The sequence below is a fragment of the Choristoneura fumiferana genome, chromosome 14 (genome assembly GCF_025370935.1).
Source record: "Choristoneura fumiferana chromosome 14, NRCan_CFum_1, whole genome shotgun sequence".
Lineage (NCBI taxonomy): Eukaryota > Metazoa > Arthropoda > Insecta > Lepidoptera > Tortricidae > Choristoneura > Choristoneura fumiferana.
Genome location: NC_133485.1, coordinates 5,949,556 through 5,968,071, shown reverse-complemented (window position 1 = coordinate 5,968,071; position 18,516 = coordinate 5,949,556). Strand labels below are relative to the sequence as shown.

Below are 18,516 nucleotides of genomic sequence, written 5' to 3'. Positions count from 1 at the left end.
TTAATCAGTCACAAAACTTAAAAGCAATAAAGAGTTTGTGATTGATATTTTATATCCTGTGTTTTTTTTTTGCAGAGCTTACATTGGTAAAACACATCTCACTTTCACTGAATGTGGACTTTGAGAAGAAAGTTTTAAGTGGTTTTGCTGTGCTCAGTATAGATGTTTTAAAAGATTCTAATCAAGTGGTAAGGAAGTTTATGTAAAAATATTAAATGTAATGCTTTTTCCATGACTGACAGACTTATCTCACTTATCCCATGTATAAATGTGATTGACATTATCAACTGAAGTACTAGTTTGTCAATATCTATAAGTACTTATGATATCAACCTAAATATTTATATCAAGTTAAAACTGAAACTCTTATCCCTATGATATTTTCAGATTTTAGATGCCAGCAATCTGACCATAGAGTCTGTAGAACTAGAAGATGGCACCTCACTAGAGTATGTCCTGGATGAACCAGTACCTAATTATGGCTCTAAATTCACGATAACCTTGCCCAAAATTTCATCTAGTGGAGAGAAGTAAGTATGGGTAACACAACATCTAATCAATATGTTTTGGGTCAGATTCACTAATCATCAGTTACTCTATATAACCGATTCACTAATTCTCAGCTAATTTACTTACCAGACTCTGTTCAACCACTTTTTTTTTTAAATTAGTACATTTTTTTATATATAAGGGGGCAAACAAGCTTTATTTAGAAGCTACAAAATGTATAAGGATTTAATGAAAATAAATCTGACAAGAACACTTGGTAAATAAAATGATCTGACAATTTGCTAAACTGGTTACGTAATATAGTAACTGAAAATATTGAAGCAGTGCCAAATAGCATGTGACCAAAAACGTATTTGACGAAATGTAACCTAAAATTCAAATGATATTTATTATCATAGAATAATATAATTTTCTCTTTTTTTTGATAATGATAGAATCAAGCATAAAAAATAGTGTTTTATCTTTAAAAGTAATAACAACATCAACCCGCTGGATATAAAGATGTCCATCACATATACGGGCTTTTTCTACGAACCTATTGTAAATACTCTTGGAGCCAATGTGCCAGGAACAAGTAAACATCCAGAAAGCTGCGTTTGTTGTGAATGTCAAAGTAAAATTAATAGTCAAGAGCAGATGGAAATTGATGGTGCAGTTAAAAAATACCAACAAAGGTATTTTTGGTCATGTAGAGTTGCAAGACATTTAGTATTTTATTTAGGTACTTAGTGTACAGTAAAGTTGTGTGCTTGATTGTATCATTATAAACATTTCTAATAGAATCAACAGTTCATGATAAAAATAATGTACATCACTGTCATTCATTAATTGATCAAAGAAATTTTATAATTGTACATTTTAACTACAGTGAAAAGTAGATTTTTTTAGATTACTTTTGGTATGAATATGAACAAATTTTAGATTTATCAAACTTTTATATTATTAACTATTTATTTATACATTTCAATCCAGCTTGTAAACCTAGTGTACTATTAAGAGTTGGATACGCCTATTTATTTTTATTGGTCACTGCGCTGTAACTAATTAAAAATCTTACATACTATTTTAATACAAACTCTGATGACTTCTACAGGAAATAACACAAATATGCCTAGAAATTAAAATATGTCCTGCCAGGAATTTCATCTTTTGCCTTTGCTGATGATGATATACACATACTAAGGGGCTGTTTCACCATCCATTGATTTTTGTTAACTGACGGTTAAATGTGATGCCGTCTCCGTCTATTCGAACAAAACAAATAGAGACGGCGTCACATTTAACCGTCAGTTAACACTAATCAATGTATGGTGAAACAGACCCTAAAGTCTATCTGTTTTTAGTTTAAATCTGCCCTGTGAATTATACAGTGACATTGAATAAAAACTGTTACAGATAAACAACGTTACAGATTAATAAGCTTGAAACGCACTGACAGTGGTGGCGAAGCGGAGGCAGCACCGGTTGTAATCGAGCGAACACGAAACAGTTCGCATAGAATACCGCGCGGGAAATGAGCGTGGCGCGGTGCCTATTCTATGCGGCCTCTTTTAGCTCGAATATTACAACCGGTACCGACTCCGCACCGCTCCGCCACCGCTGTCAGTGCGTTTCAATCTTAACATGGATACTAATTCAGCTCATTTTAAAACTATATTTACACACTGTAGAGAGAAGATCAATTATATCATCGTGTTTAATCGTGTGTCCCGGGTATGGTGTTCAAAAGTGAAAATTGGAAAAGTTTCAATTTCAAACATAATATTGTTACAGAGTAAAAATAAAGGTGAAATATGCGACGTCCCCGACTGCGTCCGCGCTCCAGTGGCTGGAACCGGGCCAAACTTCCGGCAAAAAACATCCGTATCTGTTCAGTCAGTGCCAGGTAAATGGTTGCATGCAAACTCTTCTTTTTGTATTAATTCAGTTCACTTAGTTCAGTTTTTATAAACATCATGAACAAACGATCATGTGTGTCAGCAGATAGCAAGCAGAAGCTGGACACTTGCGAGAGAGTCACTGGTGCGGTGCCAATTTTGTAGAAAGAGATATACTCACTCCTTTCTTAAAGGTTCTAATGTCGAAGCTGTTCGGGAGCATAGTGGAAGTTCATTCCAAAACTCAATAGTGTACAGCAAAAAATTTTGTTTCAATGTACCATGGAAAACTAAAAGTTGACAAGAGTGGTTGAGAAGTTTGTTTTTTTATCCTACTAATATTATAAATGCGAAAGTTTGTAAGACTGTTTGTTTGTTACTTCATCACGACTAAACCGCTGAACCGATTTAAATGAAATTCTGTATACAGATTGTTTGAGTTCTGGGGAAGGACATAGGATAGTTTTTATCCCGGAAAATTGCACAATTCCCGAGGGATCGCTATCTAAACGAATTCTAGGTGGACGGAGTCGCGGGTTACAGGCAGGTTAGAGGCGCAGCGAGAGTGTTTCCAAAGCGCGCTGTTTAAAGCGCCCCAAATGAAGCAGAGTCCTTATCGTCTAACGCACTCGTAATAGCTACCTTTTTACCACTTCTTTCTGTCGCACGGTATAGGGTAAAGGCAGAAAGAGATGGTGAATGCGAGCACGAGGGTCCGCACGCAAGGCCGAGTTAGACTTGAAAGAAAAATCGTGCAAGCTGCATTACATTGTGGCGCTCGATTGACCACTACAAACTCGTTGGCTTTACGGCCTCGCAATGTAATGCAACTTGCACGATTTTTCTTGTAAGGCTTAACTCGGCTTTAGACAATACGGCCTCAGCTTTTAAACAGGTCCGTTCTTAAAACATTTCGCAGCCTATTCACGCACGCTCCATCGTCCCGTGCCAAGACACGCCAGCGGTCAAGTTCACTTATGACGCGGAGCTATCAGCCCCGAAGAGTTCACCGCCCTGATGAGCGCGCTCCGGAGGGATCTCAAGATCGGCAAGACCTCGTTCCAACAGCCGGTGCCCATACCCTCCTACTTACTGGCTATTGCCGTTGGCGTGCTGGAGTCCCGGCAACTTGGGCCTAGGTAACGTAGCTGAACTTATACAAATGAATACGTAACACTTGATTTTACTATGTATACATATGCATTTCACGCTCGTTTCTATTGACGTTGTTTCGTTGATTTTACCCATTGACATATTTTTTTTTGTTATTTTACTTGTTGTTGTTTTTTTGCATATTTTGACCTATCGCCCTCAAGCTGAGGGTCGTGGTTCAAACCCCGGCTCGTCTGAGTTTCGAAATTCATGTGCGGAATTACATTTGAAATTACACGAGCTTTTTGTGAAACCTGCAAAAACCTGCGAAGCATTATGGTGTTTTTCCCAATCGCACTGTCCGCGTGAACTATAGCCAAGCTTTGTTCTGAGGAGCATGTAAGCAGTGGACGATATAGGCTATGATATGATGAATGTTTTTATTTTGAACGTCTTTTGTAATCTATTTTTATTCTGAATCCTTATATTTTTAAAGTCTGAAATGTAGATGTGATTTTCAATATATATATTATTATATCTTAAAAACTAAAAATTCTATTATCCCTGTCCATACCCACCCTGTAATATTCGACTATTTAAATTTAAAGCGACTTCGAATATTTAAAGGTGCTGAGCCTCTTGTAATGTGATTATGCAAGCTAAGTATCTATTTTTATTTAACCATGCTCATACGTATATACATGATATTTTAGATCCGTGGTATGGTCGGAAAAGGAAGAAATCGAAAGGAGTGCGTGGGAATTCGCAGAGACTGAGAAATACCTTCAAGCGGCCGAGAAACTTTGCGGCCAGTACGTCTGGACCCAGTACGACCTGTTAGTGCTGCCGCCTTCCTTCCCCTACGGAGGAATGGAGAATCCTTGCTTGACGTTCGTCACGCCTACTTTGCTGGTAAGTGGGGATTGCACTTCTTAGAATATAATTTATCCAAAGGAAATGAATCCTTAAGCATTTTTTTTAATAAACTTCGAAAAAAGGAGGAGGTTATCATTATCAATTAGGATGTTTTAATTTTATTTATACTATTTTTCCATTAGCAGACAAATGAGTTTTAGTGCATATTTTGCCAATTACACCATAGCATAGTCCAGCCAACCACTCCTTATAATTTAATCGTTTGCTACGTCATTACATTACTGTTTAATAGAAGTGCACTAGGTACAGTCAAGGGCAAAGATATCGACACGGCCAAAGTTACAAAAATATGTATACACGACTTTATGCGCTTAAGGCCCTGTATACATATTTTTGCAACGTTGTCCTTGACTGTACTCTTATTTTTACGTAACTGGACGGAAAATTCCAAATTTGTTTCGAAGTAAACTTGTATACGCATTGAGTGGTTTCATAACTTGTACTTAAGACTTTTTAATGTTGGTATGTTTTAAATTGCTCAATTGTAAATTTTTTGTTTTAGCATGTCATTCGTTGTTTGTTTTTTTCGTTTACATAATATTACTATTTTGCGTTATTTCATTGTACTTCAAAAGCAAGCATGTTGTGGTATAAAGGATTTTGTTACAGCCATGTGTTAGGCCTGGGGCTGCATCGAAGGTGAAACGATTTATTACTTTGTATTCGATGATAATATTTAGATAATGGACGACCAGATGGCCTAGTGGTTAGAGCACCAGACTACGTAGCTTGAGGTCCCGGGTTCGATTCCCGTGTCGGGGCAGATATTTGTATGAAAAATACGAATGTTTGTTCTCGGGGTGTTTAATATGTATTTAAGTATGTATCTATCTATATAATTTATTTATCCGTTGCTTAGTAGTACCCATAACACAAGCTTTGCTAAGCTTACTTTGGGACTAGGTCAATTGGTGTGTATGGTCCCGTGATATTTATTATTTACAATATTATGCATGATGTAGGTGTGGTATGTGTAGATTTGACTATAGTCATATGAGAATTTGAAGCTCAATGTATTATCCGTTTGAGAAATCTGAATCGTTTTAATGAGTAATTCTGGTGCATCGCGGCGTATTCGATTTTCTAAATGTTATTGGTTTTCATCATTATATTATATTTAAGAAACACGCCTCAATATAAAGATATAGAAAAACTGATGGTCATTAATTACAAATACTGCAACTTTAGAATAAATTTAAAAGCTTGTCAGTACTAGTTTTGCAATATATTGATATTTAAATTTAATCATAATGAGTAGTTTTTTTTAAATATTTATTTTCAGGGTTTATCCATATTAATACCTACACATGACAGTAATGACACAATAATAGCTCACTTTTTCCGAGCTCTGTCTATAAGTCTGCTTTCAATCAAAGCTGGATGCAAATTCAATATGTAAATTGACTTGCTGTGCTTTCCAACCATTTTTGTAAATGTTCAATTAATCAGTTACGCCGTATAGTTATTGTATTTGGCAATCCCATTGTATTACGAGTAGTAATGTAACGTGCTTATCTGGTAGTTAGTGCTGCTATTTAATAGTATTTCTATTGTTTGTAGCAATAATAGGGTAAATAATGTGCTCTGTAGTTAGATTACTCGTGTACTCAAGATTTCGTAAGTAAATAAACATTTTATTTCATATAAAACACGATTAAATAGTTTGCAACACTAATATGAAGAGTATGCGTACCTACAACGGCGAACTTATTTCTTAAAGGATTTTCTCTATGAAATATACTTATAGGGCCTCCATAAATTACGTTTCACCAATTTTGACCACTTTTAGCCTTTGTTCAGTGAAGTACAAAGATATTGACACGGTCAAAGCTACAAAAATATATATACACGCCCTTAATGTTAAGTGCATAAAGTCGTGTAAACATACTTTTGTAACTAACTACTAACTAGTCGTGTCGATATCTTTGCACTTAGACTGTAACACCTATTGCTATGAAAACCGCAATTATTTTGTTCCTGTGTCACAAACCGCTGGACCCTCTCCCCCTCTAAATGTGTGACGTATCTTAATTATGGATGACCCCATAGATATTTTACTTGTTTAGGGGCTGTTTCACCATCCATTGATTAGTGTTAACTGGCGGTTAGGTGTGATGCCGTCTCCGTCTATTCGAACAAAACAGATAGAGAAGGCATCACATTTAACCGTCAGTCAACACTAATCAATGGATGGTGAAATAACCCCTAAATCTTATGCTCACTCGCATTATTATCCCCAATCGAGAATATGCAAGCATTTTTTTTTATTTGATCAAATATATCTTCATTGTTTAACAAACTGAGTCGTAAAAGATTTTTTTAAATATATTGTTGTTTTTTTTTAATGGATGATCGATGACAGAAGATGAAGAGATGGCATGCAAAATTCAATCACTCATAGGACTCTTACTTTTTTTCAACTGATATTGATGATTTTTACGTCATTAGTTTTATTTTCCGGCTAAATTATTTAAGAGAAAATTTTAATCTATATTGGCTATTGTCCGCGGTGCGACAACTGGCTTAACGTCTCATGCTACACTTTTTCTTTTTCTTTAGGCGGGCGACAGAAGTCAAGCGGACGTGATAGTCCACGAGATAATGCACAGTTGGACAGGGAACCTGGTCACCAACAGGAACTTCGAGCACTTCTGGCTCAACGAGGGTTTCACGGTGTTCCTGGAGCGGAAGGTTGGGGCTTCCCTCATCGTCGACCCCGTCGAAGCCAAGCGTTGCCGCGACTTCCACAGTTTACTGGGCCTGCAGGAGTTGAGCGAAACTGTAAGCTTTTTCTGATCCCCTAGTCTAGTTAAACTAGCTGTTTGTATCGACACAAACGCGATATGCACGCTAATTGTATGGCTGCTCTATGGAAAGAAAAACGCGCTGTGCAAAGCTAAGGGGCTGTTTCACCACCCATTGATTAGTGTTAACTGACGGTTAAATGTGATGCCGTCTCTATTTGTTTTGTTCGAATAGACGGAGACGGCATCACATTTAACCGTCAGTTAACACTAATCAATGGGTGGTGAAACAGCCCCAAAGACCACAGCAAATGTTATACGATTCAAGTAATTTCTGTTTATTTACGGGTTTTGTTGATAGGACCTTGTGCGTGTTTAAACGGATCGCTAACACCATCTTACTCGCTTATACTGACGCCAAGCAGCCAGTCTTTACATTGGTAATGATTAGTAAAAAAAGTTGTAAGAAATAAAAAACAGAAAATTCAGTGGTAAAAATAAAACCGCAGAATAATTAATCTCATTGTTTTAACAGATGCTAAGGAAAGTCCTAGGTAACATACTTAGTGGTTTTGCCCTATGACCTTTCAAGCAGAAGATCGTGGATTCAAATCCCGGGCTCGCATCCCTGAGTTTTTCGCTATTGAGAATTGGACGTATATAGGCCGAGATGATGATAGAGCGGAGGAAAGTTTTGCTCTATGTAATTTACATGTTAACATAGATGCCAAAGAAGAAGAAAATAAAGATATTATAAATGTACCTGAACATCCAATCCAAATAAACCTTCCAGGTAAACGAGCATCTTGGCGCGACTAACCCTCTATCCCGGCTCGTTGTCAACCTAGAAGGCGTCCACCCAGACGACGCTTTTTCCCGAGTACCTTACGAGAAAGGCTCTCTCTTCCTACGCTACCTGGAAGATTTAGTCGGCGGGCCTGGTAAGCTAAACTAAAGCTAAGCTATTAAATTACAGGTTAATGACGACCTGAAACCGACCAATCCCCTGACTCGGCTGGTGGTCGAACTAAAAGGGGTGCATCCCGATGACGCGTTCTCCACGGTCCCTTATGAGAAAGGGTCGCTTTTCTTGAGATACTTAGAAGATCTTCTTGGCGGGCCTGGTAAGAAATTGGAGAGATAACAAATAGATTTTTTTTATTATGGATGACTTTTACTCGAATGAGGTCTACATTTTGTCTAGATTCTATAATGTATATTTACTATATTTAGGGGCTGTTTCACCATCCATTGATTAGTGTTAAGTGACGGTTAAATGTGATGCCGTCTCTATTTGTTTTGTTTGAATAGACGGAGACGGCATCACATTTAACCGTCAGTTAACACTAATCAGTGGATGGTGAAACAGCCCCTTATCGTTGCAACTTAAATCTTTATTAAGGAAAGAAGTCAATGTTGCGCTTGTTTGTACGGTCACGATCGTTAATTTGAGACCCACTTAAGATCGAATATCTGTAATTTTGTATGATAATTCAAAGGATTGTTTGACGAAATGAGTCTCAAATTAACGCTTGTGACCATAGTTTGTTCACTGAATGCAGCCATTGCTAGAAAAAAAATCTCGATTGAGTGTAAAGCTCAATGCTGTTTAAGGAATTTTCAAGCCAAGTTTTTAGCAAGTGACCATAATAGATAATGAAACTAAACTTTCACATTGCCAGTCCATCTCCTTACAGTCTTGACAGTATAGGATGTTTTGTTGACTTTTTCCTATGTATTGCATCACTCTGTAGATACGCGTTGCTCTAACTCATCTGCTTGATGACTGCACTTGGTAAAAGAAAGCTTGTAATCCATGTACCCAGGAGGGCGGGGAACTTAGAAGTTTAATACTTCGCAAAACAAAGACACTCTCTAAAATCCTGGATAGGTCTACCATTCCATAGTTAATCATTAAAACATTCTAAAGTTATTTAAATATTTACAGAGGTATTTGACGACTTCCTTCGTTCGTACTTGAACAAGTTCGCCCGAAAATCTCTCGACACGGACCAGTTCAAGGCTTACTTGCTCGACTACTTCAAAGACAACGATAAACTAAAGGCAGTGGACTGGAACGCCTGGTTATACACCAGCGGCATGCCGCCTGTCATTCCGAAGTAAGTATCTGATCACATTTATAGATAGGACTGTAAGTACTTCTTTATCTGGGTCAATCAACTTTGTCTTGTACCTCGTTGCCATGGTTACGCCCCTGGACAAACTCTTTAAAACCGTGAGTTGCTTTATGTTTTCTATGGTTAAAATTCATCGAGCGTACATTTTTGGCATAGTTACAAGCCCATTATTTAATGGACTAAAGGCTGACTAGAATTATAAAAAACCTCGCCATATTGCGGAAAACCGATAGAACTAATTTCTTGCACAGGTAACACTCAATTCAAATGTCATCTATCTATTGCCGTCAAAGTTCAACGTTGTTTGCGCATGGTATTCTAAAGTATTATTTTGTGTTTTTGTGCGTGAAAATGCCGAAGATTATCAATAGCCTTGGAAGGAAAATAATTCATTATGTATAAAAGTATATGTCCTAGAAAAGGGGTTAGAAAATATTCCTTTAAATAACATACCCGACACCGTTGTCAATATGACTGATAGGTATCGTATAGTAAGTGTAAAGAATGTTGCAATATAAAACGTATAAGTGCTGCCCTCGCGTGATATTCCTGATCAGCCTTATCTCCTAAGCATATTTGTAGCATATTATAATAAACCGTTTCTTTTAAGAAACTCTGTCACTGTTGTCTCTAGGAAAACAGGACAGAATAACAAACAAGAGAAAGTTGACTGACCCATCTCTTTTTTTCAATCTGGAGAAGTGCTCATCAAACACTTTCATAACGAATATACATTTAAGTGGGTAGTGTAATCAGGGCCGGCCTGCCATCTAGGCACCTCGGGTGACATACCTTTGACGCCCTTTTATATACGACAGGCGGCAAAATGACAGGCCATGTTTGTTAGACATAGAATACTCGTACTCAATCCATAAGAGCTAAGTCTATAAAAGTTAATACACTGAGTCTAGTTTTCGTTCAGATCGATAAAAATAGGTATGCAAATTCGCTGGCGCGCACGGCGCCCTGTGGTACCTGGCGCCCCGGGCTGCCGTCTTGGTCGCCCTCCCCTCCCCTTACGGCCGGCACTGGATGTAATAAAATGTTTTTGATAAAACATTGTTTTTCTTATTTCCAGCTACGACAACTCTATGACCAAAGCCATCACTACACTTCTTGGAAAAATCGAGCAGGATGGCGCCACATTATCGTACGATGATGTCAAAACGTTCACTCCCCACCAAATGATCAATCTGCTTCAAGAACTCATTGAAAGAGATCCAATGACGATTGACAAACTCAGTGCTCTAGGAGCAGCGTTTAAAGTCGATAGCAGCACCAACACTGAAATACTCTACAGGTGGCTACGGCTGACTGTTAGAAGCAAAGATCAATCAAAGCTACACGAAGTATTCAATTTCGTTAACAGTCAAGGCCGCATGAAGTATGTGCGACCTATTTATAGGGATCTATATGCTTGGGAGGCTGTTAGGCAACAGGCCATAGACAATTTCCTCGAAAATGAGAAGTTTATGATGCACGTGTCGGCCTACACTTTAAGAAAAGATTTGCATCTCAGTGAATAAAAGTATTCCTATAATTTTTTATTCTTACATTGATGTAAGCTGATTTAATATTTTTTACCTATGTTCGTTTATTAGGTAGTAGATGTGAATAAAATGATGTTTTAATACAGCGTGTTTACTTGTTTGCTTGCTTAAGATTCACAGTGGCTCTGCTCAAAGAGAATAATAATCACTAGTTCTGCTTACAATATGACAACATAAGAACGACTCTGCGTGTTATGCTTAGTAGATGAACTCAAGTACTTGACCACTAAAAAGGTGCAAAGATAATTTCTCCGTAGATCAAGGTAGTTAGGTATTTAATTACCTATTGGGAGCAAATGTTTTAGTATTAGCATTGGTTTATAATAAGTGTAATACTATACTAGGATTTAACCTCTTCACCACCACAAAACAAATGAAGTGACGTGCTCTGTACGCCAGAGAAAAACCAGCGACAAATCAACTTGATTTTTAATTCCATTGCAGAAGGATTAATTTCGAGTTGAATGTTGGTCATGTATAGATGCATAGATGACCGTGGCGTGTTAGGCATTCCATTGGCTGTCACGACTGGATGACTGTGGCGGTGGAGAGGTTGATAGAGGTGAGTATGATTTAATTTAATTTTAATTCATGTATTAAATATGGGGGGCCAATTGGAAAAGGATACAACTAAAATACCATGTGAAAATTATTTGATTGTAGTTTTGCTACTTTTTTATGTAAGAGGGGAATCGAGTATGCGGGTCACCTGATGGGAAGCAATCACCTCTGCTCATGGACATCCGTAAAAAAACACAGAATCGTTGCCCGCCCTTGTTGCCCGCCCTTGAGAGATTGATGGTGTTTATCCCTATAAATTCACTCGGCTCGTGCGTTATTTGTCCTGGTTCAATCTACCTAGGGGCTAGCGCATACAACTTTTGGGTTGACTAAATTGTTGTTGATGCAAAAGTTCTCAATTCGCTCATCGGCTTACTGATGATAAGATAATGATAATAATGCCAAATCATTCGACTTTGTTTTTATAAAAATAGTTGTTCTGCAAACTGTGATATTCACTCAATGAATAATCGACTAAAATTTCATGTGCGTATCGATTTTCTTCCGACTGACAAAACGAGTAAATAAATTGCTGCGTACCTATCGAAATTCAATCAACATACATTTATCAAAAAAAAAAAACCGGCCAAGTGAGAGTCGGACTCGCGCACGAACCCACAGACTTGAAGACTTGAAGTACTAGGTCCGTACCATTATCTATACGACATTAGACATTTGCGTAAAAAACACGTTTGTTGTATGGGAGCCCCCCTTAAATATTTTATTTTGAATATCTGTTAATCTGTGAAAATTTCAATTACTTTCACGGTTCATGAGATACAGCCTGGTTAGTTAATTAGGGTTTCCGTCTTTAACCCTTTGGGACTTCAAACTAGTAGTTACAGTAATAAATAATTACCTGTTGAAAACTTTAGTTACCTGACTGTATAGATTACAACCCTTTGTCCAGTAGGCTAAAAAAATACGAAAAATCCAACTGTCACCTCCGATGTCTATGAAAATATTGAAAATCTAACCTCAAAACTATTACTGTAGTAAACAAAATTAATTTTATTTATTAATTATTAAAACTATCATAACAAACATCATTATATTATTTTGAAAACCCAGTCCGTAAACAAGTAACTATGTCGGCAGCAAAGCGAGTCCAGGTAATTCATCTATTATATTATACTATACGTGTTTTTATCTCGATCTATTAACTTCACTAAAATATCCTTCAAATTACAGCAATGGGCTACATTTGCGCGAACTTGGCACGTATTCGACTGTAAATGGCAGGACCCTTATGAATCCGCCAATATTATTAAGAAGTATCTAATGGGTCTTCATAAGCCGATTTACCATCCCTTGAACGACTGCGGGGATGTTGTCGTGTGTATAAATAGTCGGAATATAGCATTGAGGGGCGATGACTGGCGTCAGAGAGCGTACTTTCACCATACAGGATATCCTGGTGGCGCCAGTTGGACTTTAGCTTGGGAATTGCATAACAAGGACCCTACTCTGGTAAGTTACCTATCACATAACCTTGTATATTTAGGACAGAAACGAACGTTGCCTTTTCTTGGTCACTAAAAACCGAGAGCACCAAAGTTCTTACACTTTTTGCTAGTCATACTGTAATGTTTATCTGGATCATTGTTTGTCATTATTTATTTCCAACTGAAAAATTAAATGGTTCTGAAATTTGTTAATGTTATGGTAAACTATAGGTTAGGCTAGGTTCGTTTTATCCTTGTAGCGGGTTATTCCGTTGTACCGCTGCGTCGCTGGCAGGACGGTGAGGAAGGAACATCCCGTGGGTTTTAGTGGGTAAAAACCCCAAATAACCTCATCGCCTCCCCCGTGATGATGGGGTATCTGGTGGCAGATATCCACAGGGCAAAAAAAAAAGTTTGTTTTGTCCTTCTGAGGCCCAATTCTAAATTTAGGACATATGTTAAAGCAAATGTCAACTTTTAGTAATTGGTATTGTTTCAAATTGTAATAATCGAAATTTGACGTGGGCCTCAGGAGGTTTAAACAATTTTGAACGTTTATTGTATTCAGAGATAAAAGAGTAATGATATGGATATGACAAACAATCATTCTGACAAACATAACATTCGGACTTTCAACAATTATGCGAGCTGATATGGGCCCCTAAAATATAATTGTCTCACTACTCTGTCATACATTAATCACATCACCTTATATTGGAAATTGACCATGGGCTTTATTGTGAAGGAAAACGTTGTGATGAAAACTGTGATGAAACCACACCTGTAAACAAATACAATGGTATGTGCTCTGTCATTCTGCGAAAAAACCTGTGCATTGCAGTGGGATGTGTGTTTACAAATACACTCCATGCACCCAACTGCAGCCATTGGTTTCACATAAATCAGCTCAAACCTCAGTTAGATATATGTTTCGTAGACATTCCATACATCTCTACGCAAAAGCATCATTGTAAAATCTTAAGCAGAACTATAATATGTAGAGATGTACCGAATGTGGTTTGAACCGAATACGAACTTCGACTGACTATTTGGTAAAAATAAAAAATTCGCCCGAATTTCAAATTAGATTCATGAAAACACCTTTTAATAATTATAAATATTTAATTTTTCTCAATATTTAGTTTCTGAAAATTGTGAACCAAAAACTTTTTTTTTTTAATTCAATTTACGAATTGTAATGATGTTTAATAAAGGATTAGGTAGGTACTAAGTTTATTTAATATTTGTTACATATTTTACTGATATGATAGGCATGCTGCCTATTAATTTCAGGCGAAATAGTACAAGTTACCAATATTACCACGAGCTTTATGGTCAAGGAAATCATCGTGAGGAAACCTGCACAAACCTGCGAAGCAATTCAATGGTGTGTGTGAAGTTCCCAATCCGCACTGGGCCCGCGTGGGACTATGGCCTAAGCTCTCTCATTCTGAGAGGAGGCCTGTGCCCATTAGTGGGACGTATATAGGCTGGGATGATGATGATGAGTACAAGTTGGCCCTTTTTTTCTAGTGCCGAATGTTCGACATTTAAACCGAATTTCGGCCGAATGCCGAAGTTCGACCCAAGCTGCCGAAATTCGGTATAACCAAATGTAAAACAAATTTCGGCCCATCCCTAATAATATGTCTTATATTTTGAACATGAAACTACTGTGAGACTCACTCGTATTAAATGATATTGACCCGAATAACTCACGTCTTAAGAGTATATTACGGGCTAATCGGGAGCGCGTGTTGCGGCAGCGGCCAAGTCGCGTTGCTGCTAAGAAGGGCTACGGATTAGCCCAAAACATGTAGAGCTACAAGTCAACGCACGTAAAAAGAGCTCTGGGTGGGTAATGGAGGGGATACGTTTGCGCACCTGTCAACTAACAAGCCAATGGCGTGACGGTCGCGCGCGCGCTCCTACGCCCCTCCCGTGACCCCCCCCTGCTCCGCCGCCAATTTGGTCCGAATTTCGCTCACTGCGCAGGTATATTGCCAGGAGCTCTTTTTAGGTGCGTTGATTTGTAAACTCGATTTAAGACGCGAGTTATCCGGGTCAATATCATTTAGGGGCTGTTTCACCATCCATTGATTAGTGTTACCTGGCGGTTAGGTGTGATACCGTCTCTATTTGTTTTGTTCGAATAGACGGAGACGGCATCACATTTAACCGTCAGTTAACACTAATCAATGAATGGTGAGACAGCCCCTTAATGTTTTAAATTATTGAAATGTGTAATTAACCTTATTTAAAAAAAAACACTTTATTTCAGATCATTAAGAAAGCAGTATATAGAGCAATGAAAGGCAATCTCCAAAGACGCCATACTATGGAAAGACTCTTCATATATCCTGGGGAACACATCCCAGCTGAAGTTCAACAAAATGTATCAAATCAAATTCGACAAATACGTAGAGTTCCTGAAAGACTAGATCATATACCTGAGGAAGAAGTGAAAAATTTCCCTAAAGTCATGGATTACCCAGAAAACTATATCCTTAAATAAGTTATGATGCATTTGTGTATAAACATAGATTAGGATTTAATTGTTGCCAATAAAACAACGTGTTTTAGTTGAATCTGTTTTCTTTTTGTGCAAAAAATTTACTTTCCGTTAGTTTATTTGGAAATTATAAAAGGTAAAAATGTGCAAGTTAAATTTATTTCTTAAATTAAGAGTTCTTAACGCCACCTGGGGTCAGGGTACTGCTTGATAGGCATGTAGGAAGGAGTCTCCTCATCAACGTCGGCGAAGTCAACAAACTTGACGGCGAGGCCATCCTCGCTGACTTCTGCGGGGACGTCGGCAATGTGGACTGCTTGGATGTATGGAAGGACCAAGTCGAGCGGGAGCACGACTGAGTTTGGGAGAGGGATCTGCATGATCTGGATGGCGATTGGAGCCTCAGCGTTGATGGGTTCTTCAACGAAGTGGACGCCATAAGCAGACGCGTCTTCGCTTACTTCTGGCGCCTCAGGGGCTTCAGCGTTCACGGCCTCTTCGACGAAATTGACGGCATAGGCAGACACATCCTCGGGAGCTTCCAAAGCATCAGGGGCCTCGTTCACGGCTTCCTCGACGAAGTTGACGGCGTAAGCAGACACGTCTTCGTCAGCTTGCTCTTCAGGAGCTTCTTCGTTGACTGCTTCTTCGACGAAGTTGACGGCGTAAGCAGATACGTCTTCGACAGCTGCTTGCGCTTCAGGAGCTTCGTTGACTGCTTCTTCGACGAAGTTGACGGCGTAGGCGTTGACATCATCCGGGAGCTCGGCGACCTCGAGATCCTCGACGATCTCAGGGGTCTCGACAACCTTGACCTTGAGGGCGACCTCGTCCATGACCTCTTGCGGGACCATCAGAGGAGAGATGTCGAGTGGAGCGTACACCGGCTCCTCCTGCACTTGCACGGGTTCGAGCAAACGGACCGGCTCGGGCAAGGCCGAGGCCAGGGCGAAGAGAGCGACGGCTAGCAAGAACTTCATTATAACTGAAAAAGAAACGCATAATTAATGATTACGTCATCCGGATGTAGTTTGAATTTCAAAACTAGATGGCGCTGTACAAGTGTTAATATAATAGGCAGGACTTTCTTTCATACATGGGAAGGATAGAAATTAAGCACGAAGCAATAATACAGCCGGTTCACAACACTTCGACGTATTTCGGTCATTGCATCTTTGTCGGTCACGTGATGAAGGAGGATTAATACAAACAGCGCACGTTTACTCACGAGCCTACCTATCTACACGAATGTGTAGTACCACCGTTATAAATAATTCTGAATCCTATTAGCTTAATGGTGTAGTTATGAACTATATTACTCTTAATAATATTAAAAATAAACTAGTCATTTTTCGTGGTACGAGTCCAAAAATGCGCAATAAGATAACATCGTTATGTTTTTAAACGATGTGATAGCACCAGCACTTGTTCTACCAACTTAGGTATTTAAATAGGAACTTAAAAGCCTAGAACTTTCTAAATCACACAATTTTCAAAACAAATTATCATTATAATTATAAAATAAAACGTTTCTCACCTGAAACTTTAACTGTTCAACAACAAAGTTATATCTGATCAAGATATTGCCTTTATATAGGTGGACTCATTCTGTATCTCTTGGAAAAATGATAACGACATTTTATGACTTATCAATTGTAGTCGATTAGTCCACGTACGTTCTGATTTGTTATTAATCACTGTAGCTTAAAGGATTAATATCGAACTATTCGCCAAAAAGCGAATAACATTGGTTTGTGATAAATAAATTTTACATGGATTGGATGATTGCTGTCTTAAATAATACCTGTTACAGGGCCGTCTTTCACCTATTAGAGGCCCTGGGCACAAACAACATGCTGCATTCGGTAAGCCTGATTTTCAGGCGAGAGTAGAGTAGCTATCGGATATATTGGTAATGAAGTAGGAGTTAGGGGGCCCCAATCCATCGCGGGTCCCTGGGCACGAGCCCAGTGTGCCCAGTGGGGAAGAGGAGTCTGTTTACAACCGTGGTTTTATAAATCAAAATTAAAATACGGTCGTCACCAACTTAACGCAATTGCAGGTAGAATTCCTTGCATCGTATAGTTATCCAGAAATGATCGTATGCACCAACATTCGTAGACTTCTCTTGTCTGGCCTGTGGGTGAATATGTTGCTCTCGCGCATCGGTCTAGTCAGCCACCAGAGACGTTGTGCACAGGCAACACGCCAAAATTCGTCAGGATCAGACGCGTAGGCCTGATGAGTAAGATTATAAAAAAAATATAATTAATACTCATTAGTCACTTTTATCTCATTTGGTTAATCTTATCGATATCGCCTTTATCTTTGTATTTTCCTTGACTGAGTTAAAAAAAATCAAATCTTTTGCTGTTTTTATATATATAAAGAATTATCATTTTGAAGAATTTGTAAATAAAGAACGTTTTGGTGGAGTGGTATACTCGAAACTTCTCTAGTTAGGGTCATTTTTAGGATTCCGTACCTCAAAAGCACAGAGTACATATATAACTCAAAAGGAAAAAACGGAACCGTTTTTGTCCGTCTGTCAAGACCCTTTTTCTCGAGAACGCGTGGAGTTATCAAGCTGAAATTTATATCAAATACTGAGGTCTACTGTCCCTTGGATCTGTGAAAAAATCAAACTTCTAAGCCAACGCAATCAAAAGATTGCTGCATGATTGCCGTTTATGCTGCAAATTTCTGCAAATTTTCGAAACTCGCAAGGGAATCAAAACCTACAGGGTACTTTCCGTGAACTCAGAATCTTGAAATTTGGTATGAAGGTAGCTATTATAACACAACCAATTCGAAAAGTCTAAAAAAATCTTGATTTTTTATGTCTGTCTGTAAATATCAATGTCCAATATAATCTGACCTCCCCTGCGTACATTTTGCTTAAGAGTAGGGCTTTGCATACACTGGATGTATTAAATCACTCTGAAAAAGTGAGAAATATCTTCAAGACACGATTCCCGTTTCCTTAGGTACATACCTATAAATGTGTACGGAACCCTCGGTGCGCGAGTCCGACTCGCACTTGCCCGGTTTTTAGGGTTCCGGAGCCAAAATGGCAAAAACGGAACCCTAATAGTTTCGCCATGTCTGTCTGTCTGTCCGTCCACGACTTTGCTCAGGGACTATCAATGCT

At 38.5% G+C, this 18,516-nt stretch overlaps 4 protein-coding genes across 5 annotated transcripts in view; 2 read left to right on the top strand and 2 right to left on the bottom strand.

Annotated features, from left to right (window-relative positions):
* LOC141434973 (leukotriene A-4 hydrolase) overlaps positions 1 to 10,930 on the top strand; it is an 11,272-nt gene extending 342 nt beyond the window's left edge. The window contains 10 exon segments of the mRNA XM_074097469.1: positions 76 to 188; positions 388 to 530; positions 2,284 to 2,395; positions 3,307 to 3,376; positions 3,379 to 3,526; positions 4,193 to 4,391; positions 6,975 to 7,196; positions 8,136 to 8,283; positions 9,108 to 9,279; positions 10,376 to 10,930. Coding sequence (XP_073953570.1) covers positions 76 to 188; positions 388 to 530; positions 2,284 to 2,395; positions 3,307 to 3,376; positions 3,379 to 3,526; positions 4,193 to 4,391; positions 6,975 to 7,196; positions 8,136 to 8,283; positions 9,108 to 9,279; positions 10,376 to 10,823 — 1,775 coding nt within the window. The 3' untranslated portion in view covers positions 10,824 to 10,930.
* Positions 1 to 18,516, bottom strand: part of LOC141434868 (alpha-N-acetylgalactosaminidase-like) — a 544,783-nt gene that overhangs the window by 131,571 nt on the left and 394,696 nt on the right. The gene's annotated exons all lie outside the window — the stretch shown is intronic.
* mRpL13 (mitochondrial ribosomal protein L13) lies at positions 12,359 to 15,441 on the top strand. The gene is made up of 3 exons (XM_074097287.1): positions 12,359 to 12,520; positions 12,600 to 12,878; positions 15,135 to 15,441. Exons 1-3 carry the CDS (start codon positions 12,497 to 12,499, stop codon positions 15,366 to 15,368), a joined length of 537 nt encoding a protein of 178 aa, XP_073953388.1. The 5' UTR covers positions 12,359 to 12,496; the 3' UTR covers positions 15,369 to 15,441.
* On the bottom strand, positions 15,507 to 17,458 carry LOC141434837 (uncharacterized). 2 transcript variants are annotated; one of them, XM_074097285.1, is made up of 2 exons: positions 17,413 to 17,458; positions 15,507 to 16,350 (listed from the first exon to the last, which is right to left on the bottom strand). In XM_074097285.1, exons 1-2 carry the CDS (start codon positions 17,441 to 17,443, stop codon positions 15,545 to 15,547), a joined length of 837 nt encoding a protein of 278 aa, XP_073953386.1. In that variant the 5' UTR covers positions 17,444 to 17,458; the 3' UTR covers positions 15,507 to 15,544. The 2 variants fall into 2 exon arrangements, with proteins under 2 accessions (XP_073953386.1, XP_073953387.1); XM_074097286.1 differs by lacking the exon at positions 17,413 to 17,458 and adding an exon at positions 16,903 to 16,982.

Bases quoted from the DNA above. Each gene is read 5' to 3' on its own strand.
- mRpL13 (XM_074097287.1), top strand. From the start codon at position 12,497: ATGTCGGCAGCAAAGCGAGTCCAG. The intron at 12,521-12,599 runs GTAATTCATCTA...TTCAAATTACAG, and splicing joins CGGCAGCAAAGCGAGTCCAG to CAATGGGCTACATTTGCGCG. The intron at 12,879-15,134 runs GTAAGTTACCTA...ACTTTATTTCAG, and splicing joins ATAACAAGGACCCTACTCTG to ATCATTAAGAAAGCAGTATA.
- LOC141434837 (XM_074097285.1), bottom strand. From the start codon at position 17,443: ATGCAAGGAATTCTACCTGCAATTGCGTTAA. The intron at 16,351-17,412 runs GTTGGTGACGAC...TTTCTTTTTCAG, and splicing joins TCTACCTGCAATTGCGTTAA to TTATAATGAAGTTCTTGCTA.